The sequence below is a fragment of the Ambystoma mexicanum genome, chromosome 4p, assembly GCF_040938575.1.
Source record: "Ambystoma mexicanum isolate Mex_15411 chromosome 4p, UKY_AmexF1_1, whole genome shotgun sequence".
In the NCBI taxonomy this organism is placed as follows: domain Eukaryota; kingdom Metazoa; phylum Chordata; class Amphibia; order Caudata; family Ambystomatidae; genus Ambystoma; species Ambystoma mexicanum.
The window spans coordinates 122783337-122803344 of NC_090927.1; the positions used below are offsets into that span (position 1 = coordinate 122783337).

Here is a 20008-nt window from a genome sequence, read left to right on the forward strand (position 1 = left end):
TCCGCCAACCTTTTCTGTGCTACTTCCCTCTCTCTTTCTTTGATCCGTTTACAATGGTGTACTATTATGCTTTGGATCTCCGGCCAGCCTTTTGCCTCAACACCTGCTATTTTATCTAGTGCCTTTTGCACTTCCTTTGGGAGCCCTCTTTTAATGATGAAGTAAAATAGAGACGTGGATTGGTGCCAGGGCGTACCCGTTTCCGCTCTCCACATCTCCTGCACCCGGAGAATGTAATCCATAGCGTCCTCCCCATCATTCATGGTACATTGCATTACTGACTGCAGATCAGGGGTATCTGGGAAGGTTTCCCGCAGTGCGTCCCACACCCTTGCTCGCACGGTGTTAAAAGAAGCCCCATCATGGCGATCACACTCCAAAGTTACAGCTGGAAAACCCGCTTTAGCCCACACTCTGTCTGCCTGATCCCCTACTGCGGACACTAGTAGGCTTTTCACATCGCCTACTGCCAGCGGTATACCCGCGGTATGTTTCTCAAATGCATATATCCACTTGCTTGCCCCTCCTGACAGCTGTGGTAGTAATTTCATTAAGTTAGCCTTGTCCATCTGAGCCCACGGTATATAGTTCGGCCTCCCACCTCCCCTGTGGAGTAATGGTAGTTGTAATTTCCCTTTTGCCGTTGCAGCTTCCTTTTCCTTAGTCACTGCTGACTCTAATGACGCCATCTTCCCCACCCTATTTCTTAGTCGTCCTATCCATTCATCCTCTATAGTCCCCAGTGAACATGCCCCATCTAGCTCCTCGCCTTCTCCTCCTACTGCCATGCTCAATCTATCACTCTCATCCCCCCCTCCTCTGACATCACATAACAAATCCTCTCTGATCCCTCTCTCTCGCGAGACATCACCAATGCTTCCTTCTGCTGTCCCTACTTCTATTATCCTGGTCGGTTCTTCCTCAATTCTGAACAGTATTTCCCCCTTTTTCCATCCTTCCTCAATTTGTCTACTTTCGCTCGACGCTCTAGACGTGCGTCCAGATTGTGTGGGGGCGCACGCTGTGCGTTCACATATGTCTTTTATTCTTGAGAGCTCATCTCGTGCCACTGTAAGCCTCGACTCTAAGTCACTCGTTAACTTCTCTATGTCCACTCTCTGTGTGCCTCCCTGGGTGCGCTCTCTGGTGTTTTCGTATGGTGGGGGTGCAGTTGGTCTTTGTGGCGTGCTGGTTGAAGGGGGAGGCACATAAATCGGGTCGCTATATCCTGCTGCAGGGGCTGGTTTAGGTAATATTGGGTACAACATAACCACTTCCGCAGGCTGTTCTGTACTTAACTGTTCCTTTTCCTCTCGCGGGATCATTAGTGGATTGTCTGTGGTGGAGGGTAAATCAATATTTGGAGCTGGAGCTTTGGGTGGGGGTACTTCCTCAAACAATCTCCAAAGATCTAATATCTCCTTCCTGTTCTGCCATTGTTTTCCCTTATACTTAAGGCGAATACATGTACATACCATATCAAGAACGCTTTTGTCAAAAGACCCTCCTTCTGGCCAAATCTGGGGCAACCCCTCCCCTTTCAATTCTGTTAACCATTGATCATGATATTTATTTATGCGTTCAGCATATCCCGGCAAGCTCTTGCAAATGTGTGACAAGGGAGTTTCAGCCCCCATCCTTTAAATCGCTAGCGCTACCACGTTCGCTTTCGTTACCTTTTATTAGCTGTAAATATGCGTATGTATTCCTTTATGGCACAGACAAGAGCGGACCTCTTAAAATTATCACCCACCGTTATTCACTGCACAAATCTCTTCTCACTCACCATATCTCATCTCCTTCCCATTCCCAGGCACTCTTATGTGATCTCACTTGTAATTGATCAAGTACTGGTTATGGCCACACTCTCTGACACCGCCTCGCGGCCACCCGTTCGTCTCTCACACTCGTACGGTGCGCGCACCCTTCACAATGCTTTCCACTCACACTCTTTGTCTTTCTCCTCCCTTTCCTCCCTAACCAGCTGTCCCTGTTTTCCTGCTAAGGTTACTGTGTTCACGTCTGTACGTGCCACTACTGAGTCCCCGCTTTTTAAGATGTTCTAACTTCTTTATACCCTTCTCATTTTCGCCCCCTACCCCGTGGAAATGGAAAAAGAAGAAATAGAGAGAGAGAGCACAATCACTAAAAAATATTCCCGGTGTCTCCTTTTGCTAGACACCAATAACTTATTTCTCACTTCTTCATATATTCCCAGTACTAGTCTAGATAGCACTATGCGGCGCCGCCTTCCACCCCCTCTCGGAGCTAGGTTTCCGTCACTTCTACCACGTCACTTATTTCTTACTCCTAATGGCCATATGCAAAAGAAAGAATAAAGAAAATTTCAAGACCCGTCTGTAGTAGACCCCCGATATTCTTCTCCTCTACCTGTCCCCGTTCTGTTATTCCCAATTCCCTTTCTTTTCCCCTTGACGATCACTCGCACTCGGTACTCACGTGCCCGTCTTGAACCGATACTCTCCGAAACTGGGTCCGTCCAGGCGGCGTCACCGGTAACTCAACGGTCAGCCCCTGGCTCCGGCGAGCGGCACTCAAAGGGGATTTTTTTCCAATCGGGATCCCGTACCCTTTCTCATTGAGTGCGCACTTCTTATTGTGCCGGTCGCCGTTGGCGGGCGGCCTCCCGGAGACGGCTCACCGTGCGTATCCCTTCTCGACCGGAGATTCTCGTGCCACAAGGGGGTCGTTTAAGAAGGAGTTAGGAAAAATAGTTTGGAGATATCACGCTATCGGGGTCACCACTGAAAGGAAGCGCCCCCAATTCAGCACGATCCTCCCCGCAATGAGAGACAATAAGGGACTCTCCCGTAGTGGGAATAAGACCAAGACAGAGTGCGGGTGAGCGTAAGTGGGAGTTTATCCAAGGATAAGGCATGCAAAGAACTCTGCAACCTACGAGAGCGCTCTGCCTGACAATAGCAAAGACAGGCGTATTTCTAATACAAAAAACGTCATCAACACCTAAACACTATAGGGGGCACAAGTCAATTGGGATTGGGTGGTGTCGACTAACTATAGGTGTTGCTGGCGCGGGGTTGGTCTTGGCGGGACGACGTCACTGGTCAGCCTCGTGGGTTGGGTTGGGCCTGGCAGGCCGGCTTGAGGTCATCCATGCGGTGTTGATGTGCTGGGGCAGCCTGTGACAATAACGAATACCTTTCCTGTCTCATTTGCCCTAGGCCATGCACACTACAGTTATTCAGAAAATGACATTTACGTTCATTAATAAATCGCTTCACCAGCTTATCTTATAAAATAAACACAACACATGAGGAATGCACCTCGTGAGAGGTCTGGTGGTTGTTGGTTGGGGTGAGATTTACCTGTGTCTTATTGACCGGTATTTTAGGTCACGGGACGGGGCTCTGGGACCTGGGCCGAGTGATACATGTCTGTCTGCTGCGTTAGAAGTTATTATATAGATGGGTCTCTGTGTCTTGTCCCAATGATGGGGGTCGTCCTTACACGGGGTCAGGATTCTTGGGGGGGTTCGTGGGGATTTATGAGAGGGTGCTGGTAGATCAGTGGGTTCATCCGTGGGTTTATTACCGTGCTGTAAATAACACAGGTGGCGGGCTGTGGCCTTGGTTGCGGCGCCGGGGCCTCTGACTCTCTGAAGTAACGCCAGCTTGGTTGGGGGAGGTGAGGGAGCGCAGCACAAGTCTTAGCTTTTTTATCTGGCAGGCTTGGTGGGGTGGGAGAGGGAATGACCTTGCATATACTCACAAAGGTATTTTCCTCGTGCGTTGCTGATCAGTGAATGCAGAAGTTTTATACTGTTCTGCCTTATTTTAACGTTATTCAGACACACATATATATATATATATATTTCATTTTCGTTACACATTTCTTTAATACAGTCGGTTCCAGTACCTTTTCATTACCTAACATTATGTTCACTACATTGTGTGCGTATTGTATGTACATTAGACGTTATACGAGGGATATCTAGGTTATGGCCTACAGAGATTGATGCTCGCCGCTTTGGGTGATTCAAAACATATATGAGTTCAAGTTTCTACATACTATTGAAAAACACTTTTACAAATAGAGGTTACACGTTTGGTCAACATCTTTCTCCGTGGTTATAGCAGCATTAGTCCAGACCTGGAGGGATATCATATAACGTTACATTTTTATGGTTCGTTCACATTTTAAACAGAGGTAGTTCATTAATACCAATACTTGAACTATTTTCTACCTTCTTCAGATAGTGATGCTTCAGCTTTTTTCCCCGTTGCCCCGGCCTTGCGGTCCGGGTCATACGGGGTGCAATATCACATTGTTACTAATATAATGTTGCCGTGTTGGCATCTCGGGTTTAGCTCATCTCCGACTTTCTCATGGGAACGCGCTCGCAGCGGATCTGCCAGGGCTGCTGAGGCGGCAGAGATGCATGAAAGGCCCTCCAAAGGTGGGGGCCTCGTTACAGTGTGCTGAACTCACACCATGTTTGCTGTGCACGATGGCGTCTAGGCCTAACTTAAGTTTCGGTAAATGCAAAGACAGGGTGCGTGTGGGCAATGTCGTCGGCGGGTGAACCCCCCTCCACCTGGGCCCGGGTGGCATGAGGGTGCTCCCACCGAGCCATGGTCCTCACCTGGGGAGGGAGCTGTAGGTGAGGAGGGCCTCGTGGCCATTCCTCCCCTACAAAGGCTCGATGTAGAGAGGTCCCACTGCCGAAAGCCAGCCTTGTGGATGATGCAAAAGGTCTTGAATTTGATCCTTGCGGTCACCGGGAGCCAGTGGACAGATTTTAGGGCTGGAGAGATAGAGTCCCTGGCCTTGAGGCCAAGGATAAGTCTTGCAGCGCTATTCTGGATTAGTGGAAGAGGGCAAAGCGAATAAAGAGGCAGATTGAGGAAGAGGCTGTTGCAGTAGTCCAGTCTAGAGGGAACCAGAGCTCTGGAGACATTGAGCTTCTGAGAAAAGGGAGAATGCCTCCGAGGAGGCGCGCCTGAAAGGTGGACTTCTTGGCAAGGTCCGTGATGTGAGGAGAGAAGGAGAAAGAGGAGTCAAAGATGACCCCAAGGTTTTGGGCAGAGAGTGAGGGGTAAATAGGGAGCAGGGGTCCCAATGAGAAGAATCTCTGTCTTGATTCCGTTTAATAGGAGTCATGTGATTGTAACTGCACCAGGCATCCAGAAATAATAGTCCTCAGAGAATCTGGTTTACAAGAGCACATTTTAAATGCTTCACCTCTCAGAGCCATTACGGCTGCATGGGAGCGAGATAGTGTTAATCAATCTTGTTTGTTGTGTAATGCGGCTTGGGAGGATCTGGCCCATTTACCATTGTTTTGTCTCGCATATTCAGAGCGAAGAGCCAGGACCCTGAGACCGCTTCTGTGTGAACTTTGGTTCACTCAGTATAAACGTGCATTGTTGTATTTGCTGTGTCCCCTAGATTGGGTTGGGCACTTCTATCATTTTTAAGACAAGCCTTGCACAAAAGGGGAACTCTTAAATGAATGAATAACCTTCTAAATTGGATTTTGCATTTTATTACTGGTTTACAATGTATTAGAAGGTGTTTTTATATTTTATTTCACAAACGTTTAGTAAAACTATATGTATTTCCGTTTCCATGGAAATTGCAACAATCTCCAAAATTAACTGTTGATGATGATGGTATTTAATATCCTCACTGCCTGACTGTATGGTCTGCCAAGGTGTTTAACCCTTTTTCATCCCTCATCTTCTAGTGATGGGTATTGGTAATTCCATGTTAGGATTGTATTCCTTAACTATGTATGTATCTTACCTGTGTCTAGGAATCTCTTTTCTCCTGTCTGCTTTATTTATCATTACAAGGTGTAGGGTATTCTGCCACCAGGCAGTTTTCCTAATGCCAGGTTTACAGATGGGCAGGGTCTTGTCCATCTGTGTGGGGTCTTCCCTACTCGGCCTAACTGTACCTAGCCATCAGCCAATCCTCCTGTAAGAGCAAAGCCTTAGCTACCCATTGACTATATGACTCACTGTTTTCCACCTTCAGATAGCGCTCGGCACACCGTTCATCAGAGGGCTGTGGAGAAATCCAACTATAAAACATTTCAAGGGCAGTTACTTGAAGAAATATAAATTGCCACGAAAAGAAATGTCATAAGAGACATTTCTTGAGTAATACTAGAGGAAAAAGGAGAAGACAGTTGGTAACGTTTATGTGCTCTGCGGTTCCTAGTGGGTGGAAGGCACACGTACCGTGAGTTAGGATACGCTTGTATCATTCTTATATGATGTACTAGTAATTTCCAACCAGTTTTGAAAAAAAGAGAAAGTAAGAGAAGTCAATGTACTTTAGCAAACAGTAAGGGACAGTTTGTACCAGCACCACCTCATTTAGCTAGTGGGGCATTTGTCAATGCCATTTTACACTAAGTAAAAAAGTAAAGCACCAGGAACATCTCCATGTATTTTAAAGCCTTTTATTTACTTTGTGGAAGTATAAAATGGTTACGTTAACATGCCACCAATTACAGGCAGACATTACACACATTCAAATTCAGTATCACATGCATGGAATGCAAGGCAACATGAGCAACGGGGGCAGAACATCATGAGGATACAAACAGCCGGACAAGCAATAGATAACAGAGCTTTGGTACAGACATTTAAACATCCATGTTTGATTTTTATATTTCAAGCATATGCAGTTATCGTAATATGTTATACTGCAAGCTGCTCACTATCATAAGTGCGCCCATGCAAGATATAACTCACTTAATGTTAGCACAAGACTTTAAACGCTGTATTTCTCACCCCTGCACTATATTTGTACACCAACGTAATGAAAAAACAGACTGAATGAAATGTGCAAGCAGCTCAATTGTTATACACATATGGAATGGTTGCACAGGGAGCTAGTGTACTTTTGTTAGATAAGCATGGAAGAAATGGGAGAAAAAGGGACAAAAACAGCGAGAAGTACTTATTAGCATTGGAGACATGAGGCATGCCCCAATCTGTTAAAGAAATGCAGTCATGCGCAATGCCCCCTTTGTGACAGGAGGATTTCTGATGCATTCAAAACATTCCTTTGTACTGTGACAAAAACAGACAAAGGTTGCAATATTTTTAGCCCTGAATGTACAGCCTTCCATAGATCCTTCTTAAACAACAATCCCCATGTAATATGTGTTGGGGTCAGAAATATTTTGCTTTTGGGCACAGCCTCTAAATGGAAGGAAAGTTACGATACAATGAATGCAAATTGAGGGAGGCTCAAATCTGCAATACAAGATGGTAGAAAAGCCACAAATGGCCCTGGTCTCAAACCCAAGTCTCAGATCAGGCCCACATATACTCAAGAAAGCAAATCAACCTCTGCCCTAACTCAATTAGTGCTCACATGTTCAGACCCTCAGAGTAAAACCCATGCAGAGGAAGGCGGGCCGACAGTAGAAATACAGCCAGTCTTAGTGGCTGGGTGTGGGTTGCATGCACGTTTATAGAGGTAAGAGTAACAGGAGTGGAGTGTAGACAGGAAAGGTGGCACTAAAAGAGATCAAGGAGGAGAGAGTAACAGGAGGGAAGAGTGATCAGAAGGAAGTGGTGGTAGTACTACAGTAAACTGAAGGTAACATCTAAAAGGCAAGAGGCAGCTGAAAAAGGTTGTGGGAAGGAAGAGCTTGAAGGGCAAGGTAACAGAAGGAGATGCAAGAAGTGGAGGTGAGGCACAGGTCCAGGTGGAAGAAACAGGCTTCCCACTTAAAAAGGATGTTGTGGAAGTCAGAAGCGGAGAATATGTGGCTGTACACAGGTGGAGGAAGGCAAAGAAATTGGTACAGGGGTGGTAGGAATACCGCATAGATCAAAGTGCATTAGAAATGCCAAGCTACATATCGCAAGACTAGGAAGGTTCCAGAGGTACAGCAGATAAAACATGGCAATGGGCCCCCTTACCAGCTCTCTTCCGACAAAGGACCAGTCTAATTGCAGGTCATAGAGGCAGATTTAGTCGGGGGGTACAGGACTCCAGAAAGCTTAAAACAAGTCTAGATTAAGCAAAAGGGTTTGTAACAACCGCAAGGCTGCAAGTGGAGCAGGTGAAGCAAATTCCTAGGGACTGCACAGACATGGAGAGGCTTGAAAGCTTAATCATATGCATAGCATAAGAGTAATTTCTTCAGGAAAAGCCCATCCATTTTTTGTTGTTGGGGAGATCACAGTTTACATTTTAGTTGCCCCCACACCCTTCTTGTGCTTAGTCCCCAAGTGAAATCAGTAAACCAACAATACTTAGTCTTAGCATCCTTCTTGAACCCAAGTGTCCTACGTGATGCATGCTATGAAGGTGCAAATCTGCAAAAGCAAATCACAAAGGGATAGAAGTACCACCTTCTGGCAGCATTCCATAACACAACAATAACCCCGGAGGGGGAAGTTCACATGGAGGAGTACTATATTAATTTAAGTACCCAATTTATAGGAATAGAGGTGGAAAGGAATAGTGGCCCAATCATAACAGATTCATATTTTCATATTTTAATAATCATCAAAAAACATTATAAAATTACATAATACATAAACAGTATAACGACAATAAAATAGATGAATTAATGTTAGTATAAAATACTTGTCAAGTCTAATACATTAAACCATTCAATCGCAATTTAGTTACCACAATTCATGACTCAGTATTAGTCAGGGTAAAGCATCACTATCTTCATATTTTTGAATTTCATTCGAATGATAAGGATGCTATGAAACAGGAAATTACTGCCAATGGAATAAAGTGCTAGGTGCAAAAGGGTAATGAGTGCCTAATCCAAATAAAGCATCGTTGTCTCATGTTTTTTAAAATTTCATTTGAATGATAAAGATGCTGTTGGAAAGGAAATTGCTGCCAATGGAATAAAGTGCTAAGTACAAAAAAAGTGCTAAGTGCCTACTGTACATACATGATATTCAAATGTCATTACAGTTTCGGCAAAATCAACCTATCTGGCTCAATTAAGTGAGCCAGTAGTCGCCTTCTTCAGGGCGCACGATATGCTGTAAATATTGGTGCTAAATTTTTAACAATGACACAGTAGTTTTCACAGGTAAAGCTTTAAACAATTCAAAAGACTTGATTGTAGATCTTGAAGTCTGTTAGAAGCCTTAAGCCTTGGTGAATCACGTTGAGACAAACTGAATAAGTCCACGTATGGTGCAGAAAATTGTATGATTGTTTCGAATCCGCCACCCAAGCAGGACTGAAGATGAAATTGAATTTACATCTTTAAGTATTCAATTTTTCACAATCTGGTCATCTCGCCAGTGGACTAAAATGGACACCTGCTTGCGTGCCTTTGTTTCGGCTATCGCAGGAGACGATCGGGGAGGCTGTGCGAGGGTTTTCAACCCAAGGTTTGCACCCTTTTGGACTTTTCTCGTGGTACGACACAACATCGTCCAAGACGCTTATGTTTGGAATGTCGTCTATTCTATCTACATTTTAGTCCACTGGCGAGATGACCAGATTGTGAAAAATTGAATACTTAAAGATGTAAATTCAATTTCATCTTCAGTCCTGCTTGGGTGGCGGATTCGAAACAATTATACAATTTTCGGCACCATACGTGGACTTATTCAGTTTGTCTCAACGTGATTCACCAAGGCTTAAGGCTTCTAACAGACTTCAAGATCTACAATCAAGTCTTTTGAATTGTTTAAAGCTTTACCTGTGAAAACTACTGTGTCATTGTTAAAAATTTAGCACCAATATTTACAGCATATCGTGCGCCCTGAAGAAGGCGACTACTGGCTCACTTAATTGAGCCAGATAGGTTGATTTCGCCGAAACTGTAATGACATTTGAATATCATGTATGTACAGTAGGCACTTAGCACTTTTTTTGTACTTAGCACTTTATTCCATTGGCAGCAATTTCCTTTCCAACAGCATCTTTATCAATCAAATGAAATTTTAAAAAACATGAGACAACGATGCTTTATTTGGATTAGGCACTCATTACCCTTTTGCACCTAGCACTTTATTCCATTGGCAGTAATTTCCTGTTTCATAGCATCCTTATCATTCGAATGAAATTCAAAAATATGAAGGTAGTGATGCTTTACCCTGACTAATACTGAGTCATGAATTGTGGTAACTAAATTGCGATTGAATGGTTTAATGTATTAGACTTGACAAGTATTTTATACTAACATTAATTCATCTATTTTATTGTCGTTATACTGTTTATGTATTATGTTATTTTATAATGTTTATTGATGATTATTAAAATATGAAAATATGAATCTGTTATGATTGGGCCACTATTCCTTTCCACCTCTATTCCTATAAATTGGGTACTTAAATTAATATAGTACTCCTCCATGTGAACTTCCCCCTCCGGGGTTATTGTTGTCTTATTGTTGCTCCCCAGTTCCATGGTTCAGGGGATACCCATCTTGTTTGATGTTTTAGCATTCCATAACACATCATGTGGGATGAGGTTAAAACAAACATACAACGTCTACATGGTCACAGAGACATGAATACAGCGGTCAGAGTATCCACACCAGTTCTCATACCAGTTTTCTAAAAGTTCTGCTGTGAAATGTAGTAGCTGCCCAAAAGAATTATCCTAGCTAAAGCAAAGGGCAAGCATAAGTAGGCAAACGCTGATTCAGCATTTATAACTCACTGTAGTCCCAATACAAAACACTGTATTCATGACTTCAGAATTAGAAGGGGTTTGTACTAAAAAGGGAGAAAGATTACCACCAAGAAACACAATCCACCTTTAAGAACATATATATATATATATATATATATATATATATATATATATATATATATAAAGAGATTAGAGAAACTTGGGAATGCTTGCAGTAAAATTGCAACAAAATATTTATGAAAGTCAGGAAGAAACCGGGACTTGTGCCTGCATAATCATGTTGCAATTCTCCAATAATGTGAATATCAACTCTTGATAGTGAGGAAAGAATCCAGAAGATGGCACTCTATATCCATGATACACAGAAGGTAAGAAGAATATTCCATAACAAGGCAATTTCCTTAGATGAAGGCATCAAATGAAAGTGAAACTTCGTGAGAGTCAGTTTAGGATCTGTAAATATGCTGGAGCTCAGGAGGACAGAAAAGAATCTGGTTAACGTATCTTGGATTTTCAGTGTCTGATTTAATGTTCCATTTCAAGCAGAATGTTGTGTTCCCCACCCCCTCTAACCCCAAAGGCATAAATGGCATGCAACATGCAGGCTTCCAAGAAAAAGTCTGCATTAAGCAACTAGCTGAAGAGAGAATCCGACAGAGTAAAATTCATACCTCACAACTAAATACAATATTTGGAAAGGAAAAAGGCACGCTGGTGTAGAGGTCATCTCTTCATTGCCGCATTTGTGTCACAGCAGTACCAAATGTACTGGATATAATGGAATGTGGATAACCACCAAGGCAGCAAGCTTGGCTTACCTCGCACGGGTCCCAGAACCTTGCTTTTTTGTGGACTCTGGCTCATGGGCACAGGACCAGGTGGCTTGTTATAGCTGAATGTAAAGCTAGTTGTGGCCTTGATCTGTGGAGAATTTTGCTGACTGCTGCCACTTGTTCCATTGCTGTAACTCCTGGTCCTGCCCATAGTGTTCTCCGAGGACAATACAGGAATCCCACTAAAAAAGGAATGGAGAACATTTTTTAAACAGTCAAATTTAGCAAATCGGTGGAATGGTCAAAAAAGGAAAAGTTAACTTTACAGTGATTCTGGTAAACAGTCATTGCTCTCCCTCCCTCCCAACTGCTGGTTGGTTATGTCAGCACCGCAGGGAGGACCAGAAATCTTCTCTAAAAGAATGCTCTCATCTAGAACTTAAAGGTAGGCCCCAAGTGTGAGCATCCATCTGCACGTGCATTAACAACCATCACCCCTCAGTTCATACAAGCCTCATCTAACAAACCTGTAGGACATCATGTGTTACGAGAAGACCAGCATCAGAGCTTTCGAAGGAGAGCGAGAGCAGGACCAAGAGTACTGCAATCTAAAGGAATGGCATTTGTCCTAACTCTCGAGTCCTGATCTCCTGCCCTCCCAATTGATTGGGAACCCAACTGTACAGACCAATAGGTTGGGAAGGGAACGGCAGGATGGGCCATAACCAGAATTGGAAGAACATTTTGTGATGTGTGCTTGTCCGTGGCGAGATTGCTTTTTATGAGTAGCATATGCTCAAAATGGTTTAAGCTCTGTCCTTTGTGCCAATGTGAATTTTGGCATTCTCCCTCGGGTAGGAACTGGACATACACGTGCATGCACTTTTAGGGGAGTTCTGGTCAGTGCTTTGTGTGCCTGCACTGATTAGAACTGGTGATTGGCACTGTCTGGTCCCAATCCACGTCCTAGCCACAGCATGCTTTCTTGGTGGATAGATTGTGGAGTGCCTGGCTGTCCATTAGACAGACTTTCCCTGTTTGAATGTTGCTGATCCCTTAGCATTGCAGGGCTGGTGGTCTTCCCACCGCCTGAATTTGGGATAAAAGAAAAACAGAATCCAAGCATCCAAAGAGAAAAGTCTTCCAAAGAATCACCACAAGACTGCTGCTACAACCAGCACTCACTGAAGCCAACCAACGTGTTGCAAACTCGATGGGGGAGAATCCAACTGAGTGCCTTCATCCCTTGGTCTGGTGGGACAACCCAGTCTGAAGCCGTGCTCTGCATTCCTGAAGAGCTGCTGGGTCTGCGATTGACACGCACCAGCCTGGGACAGTACTGCACTCATGCATGCACACCTAGCTTTGGGGATGAAAATTCTGAATTGCTGGAATCTCCCCCAACCTATTACTGCTGTTGTCCCTCAACAAGAACAGGCTAGCTGGAACCCAAAGTGCCTCTTGACCCTGTACCTGGTCACATGATGTATGTTGCTTCTCAAGGGTCATGCTGTGCCAGGGAAGCTGAAATAAAGCCATCTTCAACCTTTGCTGGGTTACTCACCAGGAGTCTGCCCCAACAGTCAGACTATGCCTTAAATCCACAACCCAGGAGCTTTCTGCAGCTGAAACAATAGTGAGCCCTGTTATCTCCAGAGATTTCCCATCAACTGGGGGTATTTGTGTGCTCCCTTCCGTGTCTGCGGCACAATATTGCTCACTTCTCAAACCACCCCAATCCTCACTGGAGTGCATTGGGTGGAAAACCTTAGATTTAAAAGGAGCTATCTCACCGGGCCAACGACAGCAGAACCAGGGTCATGAATCCTTTATTCAGTCAAACAGGGCATTTTGACTGATAACCTATATTTTTCTTGGCAGGAAAACAGATTTTCTATATTTTACTAATGTAATTTTGCTCTACACTACAAATTCGATGTTTGAATGCTTTGAGGCATTTTGTCAAGCATACTGCTTTTCCTATGCTAGAGGGAGTATTACTGCGTTTCCTATGCTAGAGGGAGTATTATGAAACACACCATCTTTATTATTGAAGCTCTTTTATCACATAAGCTTGTGTGGCAGACCGAATGGACAATGCATTTTGGACCAGGGAGGTTGGTGTGTTCACAATTGAGCTTCCTACTCCCTCTCAGTGAGGAGTACTCCCTATGCAGTGTTCATGGCTGCCTTGTATTTACATGAGTGACTAGAAGAGTAAAAGGGCTCACACTAACCTCCCTGGCTTGGCTTGTTGGTTGCCAGATGTTGCCCTGATGTAGGACTTTGCAGTCTAAAATGCATTGGCCAATGTGTCTGTCATGCAAGCTTATGTGATAAGAGCAGTCATAATAAAGTTTCTGTTTTCTATAATAAAGAATTAAGGGCTATTTGTTGATCATCATTTACATTTTTGCAGTAGTTTGTACTAAAATGGTGTTAATGGTACTGGTGAAGGCTCCCCCAGTGCTTCATGTATAATTTTTTCCTGAAAGGTGCAATGAGATTTCCGGTGAACACCAAATACTCCAGTGTTTAACTAGTGTGACGAATCCAGGGTGGTCGTCCCTTCTGCCTAGAGAAAAGCCATCCCCTTTGAGGCAGTCCAACGTACATTATCTGCATATAAGAGACCTGGAAAGACTGCTACTATTGTTTTTGAATGCTCCCATTTTGAAATCACCAATCAGTGACACTTCCTCTATCTCTTTGGTTTCACAGATAGTGCTGGATCTCCGCTGAACAATACTGGTAAAGAACATCAGCAGAAGCCCCTGAGCGGTGGCATCACTTTGGATTCCTTAAACTCTGGCTTTAGGCAATGCTGAGCACAGCCTGAATACCCTGCTCAACAAAGGACAACGTCCCATTTATCCCTGCGACATGTATAAGAGGACAGATTGTAAGGCTAGGAGAGACACCTACTGAGGGAAGAGAACTGCTACGCAGAGGCGAGTCTCTGCAGAATCGACGTCCTGGAGAACCAGAGCCACGCAGGGCCACAGAGCCTCTGGCAGCAAGGAGGGCGAGCAAAGCGCTGGCCGAACACAGAGGTTTTTGCGTTCTACCCGACAGAGAAGCCTAGGTCCAAGAAGAGGCAGAGACGGAAACACAACAGTCTCATCTGGTGACGTGACCAGGAAGAAGCTGTGGTGGACCGGTATGCCTGTAACAGACACCAAGACCAGACCGCAAGAGCCTGGGTCGTAGAGGTCCTCACACATTGGACAGTACATGCTGAGCCAAGTAGCAATGGGGAGAGGCAGCAAGGTTACAGGGGCCTGATGGTTTCTCTTGAACATGACCCGTTTTCGTCGTCCTCCTCCTCCTACTCCTCCTGGTTCGCCACACTCGCATATTTTTATAGCAATCTTTATGATGGTGCCACTTAATCCCTTCTTACATAGGCTCCAAGACCAGATGTCACAATTAGGAATAGTCACTCACCCTAGTGACTACTGTACTTCGAGATCATAGTCCCCCTTTCCTCCATACTAATGAGATTATCCATCCCATAGGGACGGGAGCAGAGCCTTTTTGTACCGCAATAACCATGTGACCTTTAATTGAACGCACAGTTCCCTTTCCTCCACATTGATGGAAGATTTGTGTACCATGAAAACTCACAGGTGGAGGCTGTCTACATAGGAGCGAACAAATTCTGCAAGACAAACTACCCAAACCTGGCATTAGCCTGGGGCTGGTATTGAGACAATAGTGTGGCGTTGACCACGTGGGCAGCCCTGCTGCTGACGTCTCATGGGATGTGTCTCTGCAAAGCCTGCCGCATGCATACCCTCAAGCGGAGTCCGTTACTGTGAGGAGTAACTGTGGTTAATAGCCGATACAAGACACTGATCAATCGTGGCCTTGGACACTTGGCTGCCTGGGCTGTGTCCTCCAAAGGTGACAGAGGGCATTAGATTTTTTGAACTGCTTGGTCTGGTAAAGGTACAATTTGAGTACCCTGCGGACGTCTAAAGGATGAAGTATCGAGTCTGCAGAAGACTGTGGGTCCTGAAAAAACATCGGAAGGACAACCTCCTCATTACTATGCAAGGAGGAAACCACTTTGGGCAGGAAGGCCGGGTGCGTGCGCAGCACAACCATGTCTTTGTAAAAAAAACAAAAAAACAATGTTCCAAAGCTGAGAATGCCTGTACCTCGCTCACTCTCGTGGCAGAAGTGATGGCAACCACCAACAGGGCCACGTTCTAGGAGAGGAACTTTAGGTCTGTGGTAGTCGATGCTCATACGACTGAGCGCAGACAAAACATTCAGATCCCACACAGGCTAAGGCCTCTTAACAGTCTGGTGCAACCAAAGGCGGCTCCCAGATCTGGAGCCCTCGTTAGACACAACTTTGCAGAAAAGGTGGGATTCGGGAATGGAGATGCGGGTGGGCGACCTGTTGGAAGAGGTGCAAGAGAAAGTAGGAGCCAATCTCACTGCAGCGGTGCAATATCAACGCATGAAGGCAGCCTGTAAGCGCAAATGGCCATCCTTCCCAGCTGCCCCAGCCGTACACATGTTCCTTTCCACTATTATGCAACAAAATGAATTGGGGGGGGGGGGGGCATATCTACACACTATAATTCGGTGCAACTACATACCCCACTCAGAATACCATGAAGTCCAAATGAGAAAAGGACTTGAACTTGGCTATAGAGGATGTGCAATGGGCACAGTACTGCCAGTTCACCAAGTCTATTTGTCTTTGTAACAACTTCAGGCTAATACAATTTAAACTTAAAAATCAACTACATATAACCCCAAGCAGGATGGCGAAATATGAACCAACTGTTCAGAACGCTTGCCCCAAATGCAAAGCCCTGAAGGCAGATAGGATTCATATGTTCTGGGAGTGCCCAACTATCAAAGAATTCGGGGAAGAAATTGCTGCCAAACTCACTGACATATTGGACATACATATACCAGCTACTCCGCTGAAATATTTACTAGGAGATATAGGGAAAGTGCGGATTAAAGAGAGACCACTCTTTTCTGTAGCCGGGACAATCGCCAAACTGAACATTCTCAAATGCTGGAAGGCAAAGAAGGCCCCTACTATTCACATGTGGTTCAGAGACATGATGTACACGTATGAATGTGAGGAGGGGTTCAGTAGGGGTATTCACGCTGTTTGAAAGCCTAAGGATATTTGGGCACCCTTACGGAGATACTTGAAAGAAAGAGGCGACGAGGAGATTGATGCGGATGAATGATCTAGTACTGCATGTCTATTGCTACGGGATGCACTTCTTGTAATATACTGTTTGGTTTATAGTCATAATTTCGACAACAAAAATGTCGAAAGTCAAAATGTCGAAAGTCAAAATGTCGAAAAAAAAATGTCGACTTTTTTTCAATGCATTTTTTTTTAAATGGGTGGGTTCCCCCCCCCTAACCCCCCTTTTTTAATTTTCTTTTTAATTTTACCCTTTTTTTTAACTCCCGAACCACTAAAATATATAATTTAAAAAAACGAAAGTCGACATTTTTTTTTGGGACATTTTTTTGTCGACATTTTTGTCTGTCGACATTTTTTTCTCGAAATTATGACCACCCACCATACTGTTTATGAGATACATTGAACTTATTATTGATGTTGTAGACATGTGACCGTCAGCTCGAAAATAAAGTAAAAAAAATAAATAAATAAAAAGAAAGACACAGGAATGTGTGGGAAGGGTGGGGGAGAGGAATTTGGATCCCAAAATTCGTGGGTTAACACAAACCCGGTACCCACTGTGGTACATCCATGGTGAAAGTTGTTGTTGAAGCTCATGGGGTTGTTGCAAGTTAGGGATCTAAGGGGGGAACAAAGGAACATGGCATTTTGGTTGGAGTTTTGCACAATGCAGGCAGAGCAATCAGGGGGGGGTGGACGAGCTGTACCGTGGGATGGAAGGCATACAACTAAATTCCAACAATGGCTGACCCGACATTCGTAACGATAAATGTCCAAGGGCTTAATTCCCCAATAAAAAGGAAGTCAATCTTGAGAAGACTCATCTTCAGGCCTCAGTAGTCTGGGTACAAGAAACACACCTGCTCCCTGAAGATGAGCACAGGCTAAAGCATAGAGCCTTCCCCACAAAATACCTAGCTTCAAGCAGGACTAAAAAAACGGGAGTGGGCATACTGTTAGCCAAAGGAGTATGCTTCGAGAAACAAGTCAAAAAGGGATCCGGAGGATTGATACCTGGTGTTGGGAGGGATACTGATGGGCCAACAAGTCACCCTGGTGGCAATCTACACCCCCAATGAAAAACAGACCGATTTTTGCTACGGCTGTTGCCTGACATTGCAGACCTGGGGGTGGGCCAGATCCTGATAAGGGGAGATTTCAACGGCATAGTGGATGCCTCGATGGACAAAACCCTCCCAGCCACCCTTAACGATAACAGTGTTAGGGAGAATTCTATTATAAGGCTAATTTCCCAAACCTAGTGAGTCCCCCAGCAGCTTTGCTGGATTTAGGGGTTTGTTTTTATCTCCTGCTAAGAGTGAGACTCTTTTCCTCCCACTCTTAGGCATGATTTGAGTGTCCTTGACTCTTTGTGTGCTTATGGGCTATGGGGTTTTCTTTCTACTCCATAGGGTATCATCTATTTTTTATGTGTGTGTTACACAGCACCCTCAGTGCAGTAATACAGGGGTGTCATAGTGACCCCCAAACAGAGACTCCATACCCTGGGACTGACTACTGTCTCCCAGGGCATGTAAAGTCACCATTGACTACTAGTCCTAAATTGTGAACAGAACCAGTACAAACCATCATATTGTGGAAGTACTGGAAGGGGTTAATTATATTGCCCCTGGGTCTGTTTTCAAGGGGGCACTGTCCAGTCCCCCTTGTCGAGTTTCTGGCTGGTGGCAGTGGTTACCACACAAAATATTCCACCGGAATATTCTCTATGGGATTATCCCATTGATTTTAAACGCACCACTTTTTGGTGCAATGCTAAAGATACCGCTGGTTTATTTATTTAATATTAAATCAACGGTTGGGTCTTTTTGCCAGAACTCTTTTCTAAAATGCCGTTCGTGTCCGTCTCTAAATCTGACCAAGGTCGAGCCCTTTGTTTGACTTTCTGGCGGGCTTCTCCACAGAAGCCCTCCAAATGGTGCCAATCTGTCTGGGTTCCACAGGAAGGGTGGAGGGGTAATTGGCACCCTGGACTGCGTTGCCTCGGCAACCCAAGTCACACTCTACTCTGATTGGCCCAGTGGTGAGCCGCCCGGCACACCACTTAGCATGTCTGATTGACAGCTAGGCTGATGAATGGGGGTTTTTCTGCATAAAAGAAGGACCTTTGGTACTGGAACTTCAGAAGTCGCCACAGGACCTAAGAATCCAAAGAGGGAAGAAGGTGAGCCATCTGCAACGACGACACCACTGGTGAAGCCCTGCTGCAACTACCTCACCACTTTCCCGACGACAAGAGAAGATCTTCTGCTGGATGAGTCTTCTTCCTCTGAGCTGGTGGGACCAACCAGTTCACCCCTTTTTGCCTTCCAAAGACGTCTCTTGGTCGAATCACCCGTGCCAAGCACCCCGGCGGCCGGATAGCCAAGTTTCACCACTTTGACTGCGAATAAAAGGAACGCTCCTTTTATTGACGAACTCTGCGGCTGGTTTCATCCCTGTGCAGTGCAACGACTCCACGTTTCCTCCTCGACGAGATCCTCTCTTCCCCTGGTCGAAACAACGAACTGCAACCACTGCCAGGAACAACTGCCGCCGCTGGAGCTTCCTTTCTGTTTAAGGTACTGTGTCCTGCCTGGCCTCCCTTTCTTCGGTTTGCCCAAGGTGACCCTTAAATCCTTGGCTTGCCAACTGGGTTGGCCCCAGACCTTCTAACTTTACCTTCTTGAATCGCCCCAACCTCTTTTGAACATTCTGCAAAGACTTTTAGTGCATTTTTAAACCGTGTGATCCTGGGCACATTTTGCTTTGCTCCCTTTTAAGTGGGCCTGGCCTATGAACTTTGGCTCTACAGCCTATACTGCCTTTACTCCCTTGCTGAGAACTCCTAAAAGTGTTGGGACCCGTTTTATTTCTATGCTCTGCCTTTTTCTCTCCCTTTAACTGAACTATTGGAGTGCCATCAGGTTATGCGCTCACATTGGTTTAACAAATCGTGGTGTTTTAATTCTGACTTGTCTAATAGTTATTAAGGGAGGTGTGTATACCTTACCTGACTGTTTTAACTTGCTTTTGATTTAGAGTGCTAGTATATTGCCTAAAGTGTGTTTTAAATAAATAATTCTATACTTTTTTTTTACAAAACTCTGGTCAGTGTTTGTTTGCTCTACTGTGTTTTTAGCCCTATTGTGTATACTCTGTATACTGCCCTACTCTTCTTGAGAGAAGTCTGACTGCTCAGCCACAGCTACCAGGTAAATCTGGGTGGTGCAGACTGCTACCAATTGGGTTTACTGCTTACTCCTGTAGTCAATCTTCTTGCAGTGTTCCCCAAGGGAACTGCACAGGATTCTGCCTAACACATATACAGACAAGCCCTGGCCCGATTCCTCAGGGAACTACACTCAAAAGAAACCTGGCAGTATTTTCCACCAACAAGAGAGCTTAGACACAT

At 44.7% G+C, this 20008-nt stretch overlaps 1 protein-coding gene across 10 annotated transcripts in view; it reads right to left on the bottom strand.

Annotated features, from left to right (window-relative positions):
* Nucleotides 1-20008, bottom strand: part of AGBL5 (AGBL carboxypeptidase 5) — a 1732162-nt gene that overhangs the window by 553461 nt on the left and 1158693 nt on the right. For all 10 annotated transcript variants that reach the window (XM_069605526.1, XM_069605530.1, XM_069605525.1 and 7 more), the window contains one exon: nt 11448-11644. In XM_069605526.1, the coding sequence (XP_069461627.1) occupies nt 11448-11644 (197 nt within the window). The remainder of the gene's footprint in view (nt 1-11447; nt 11645-20008) is intronic.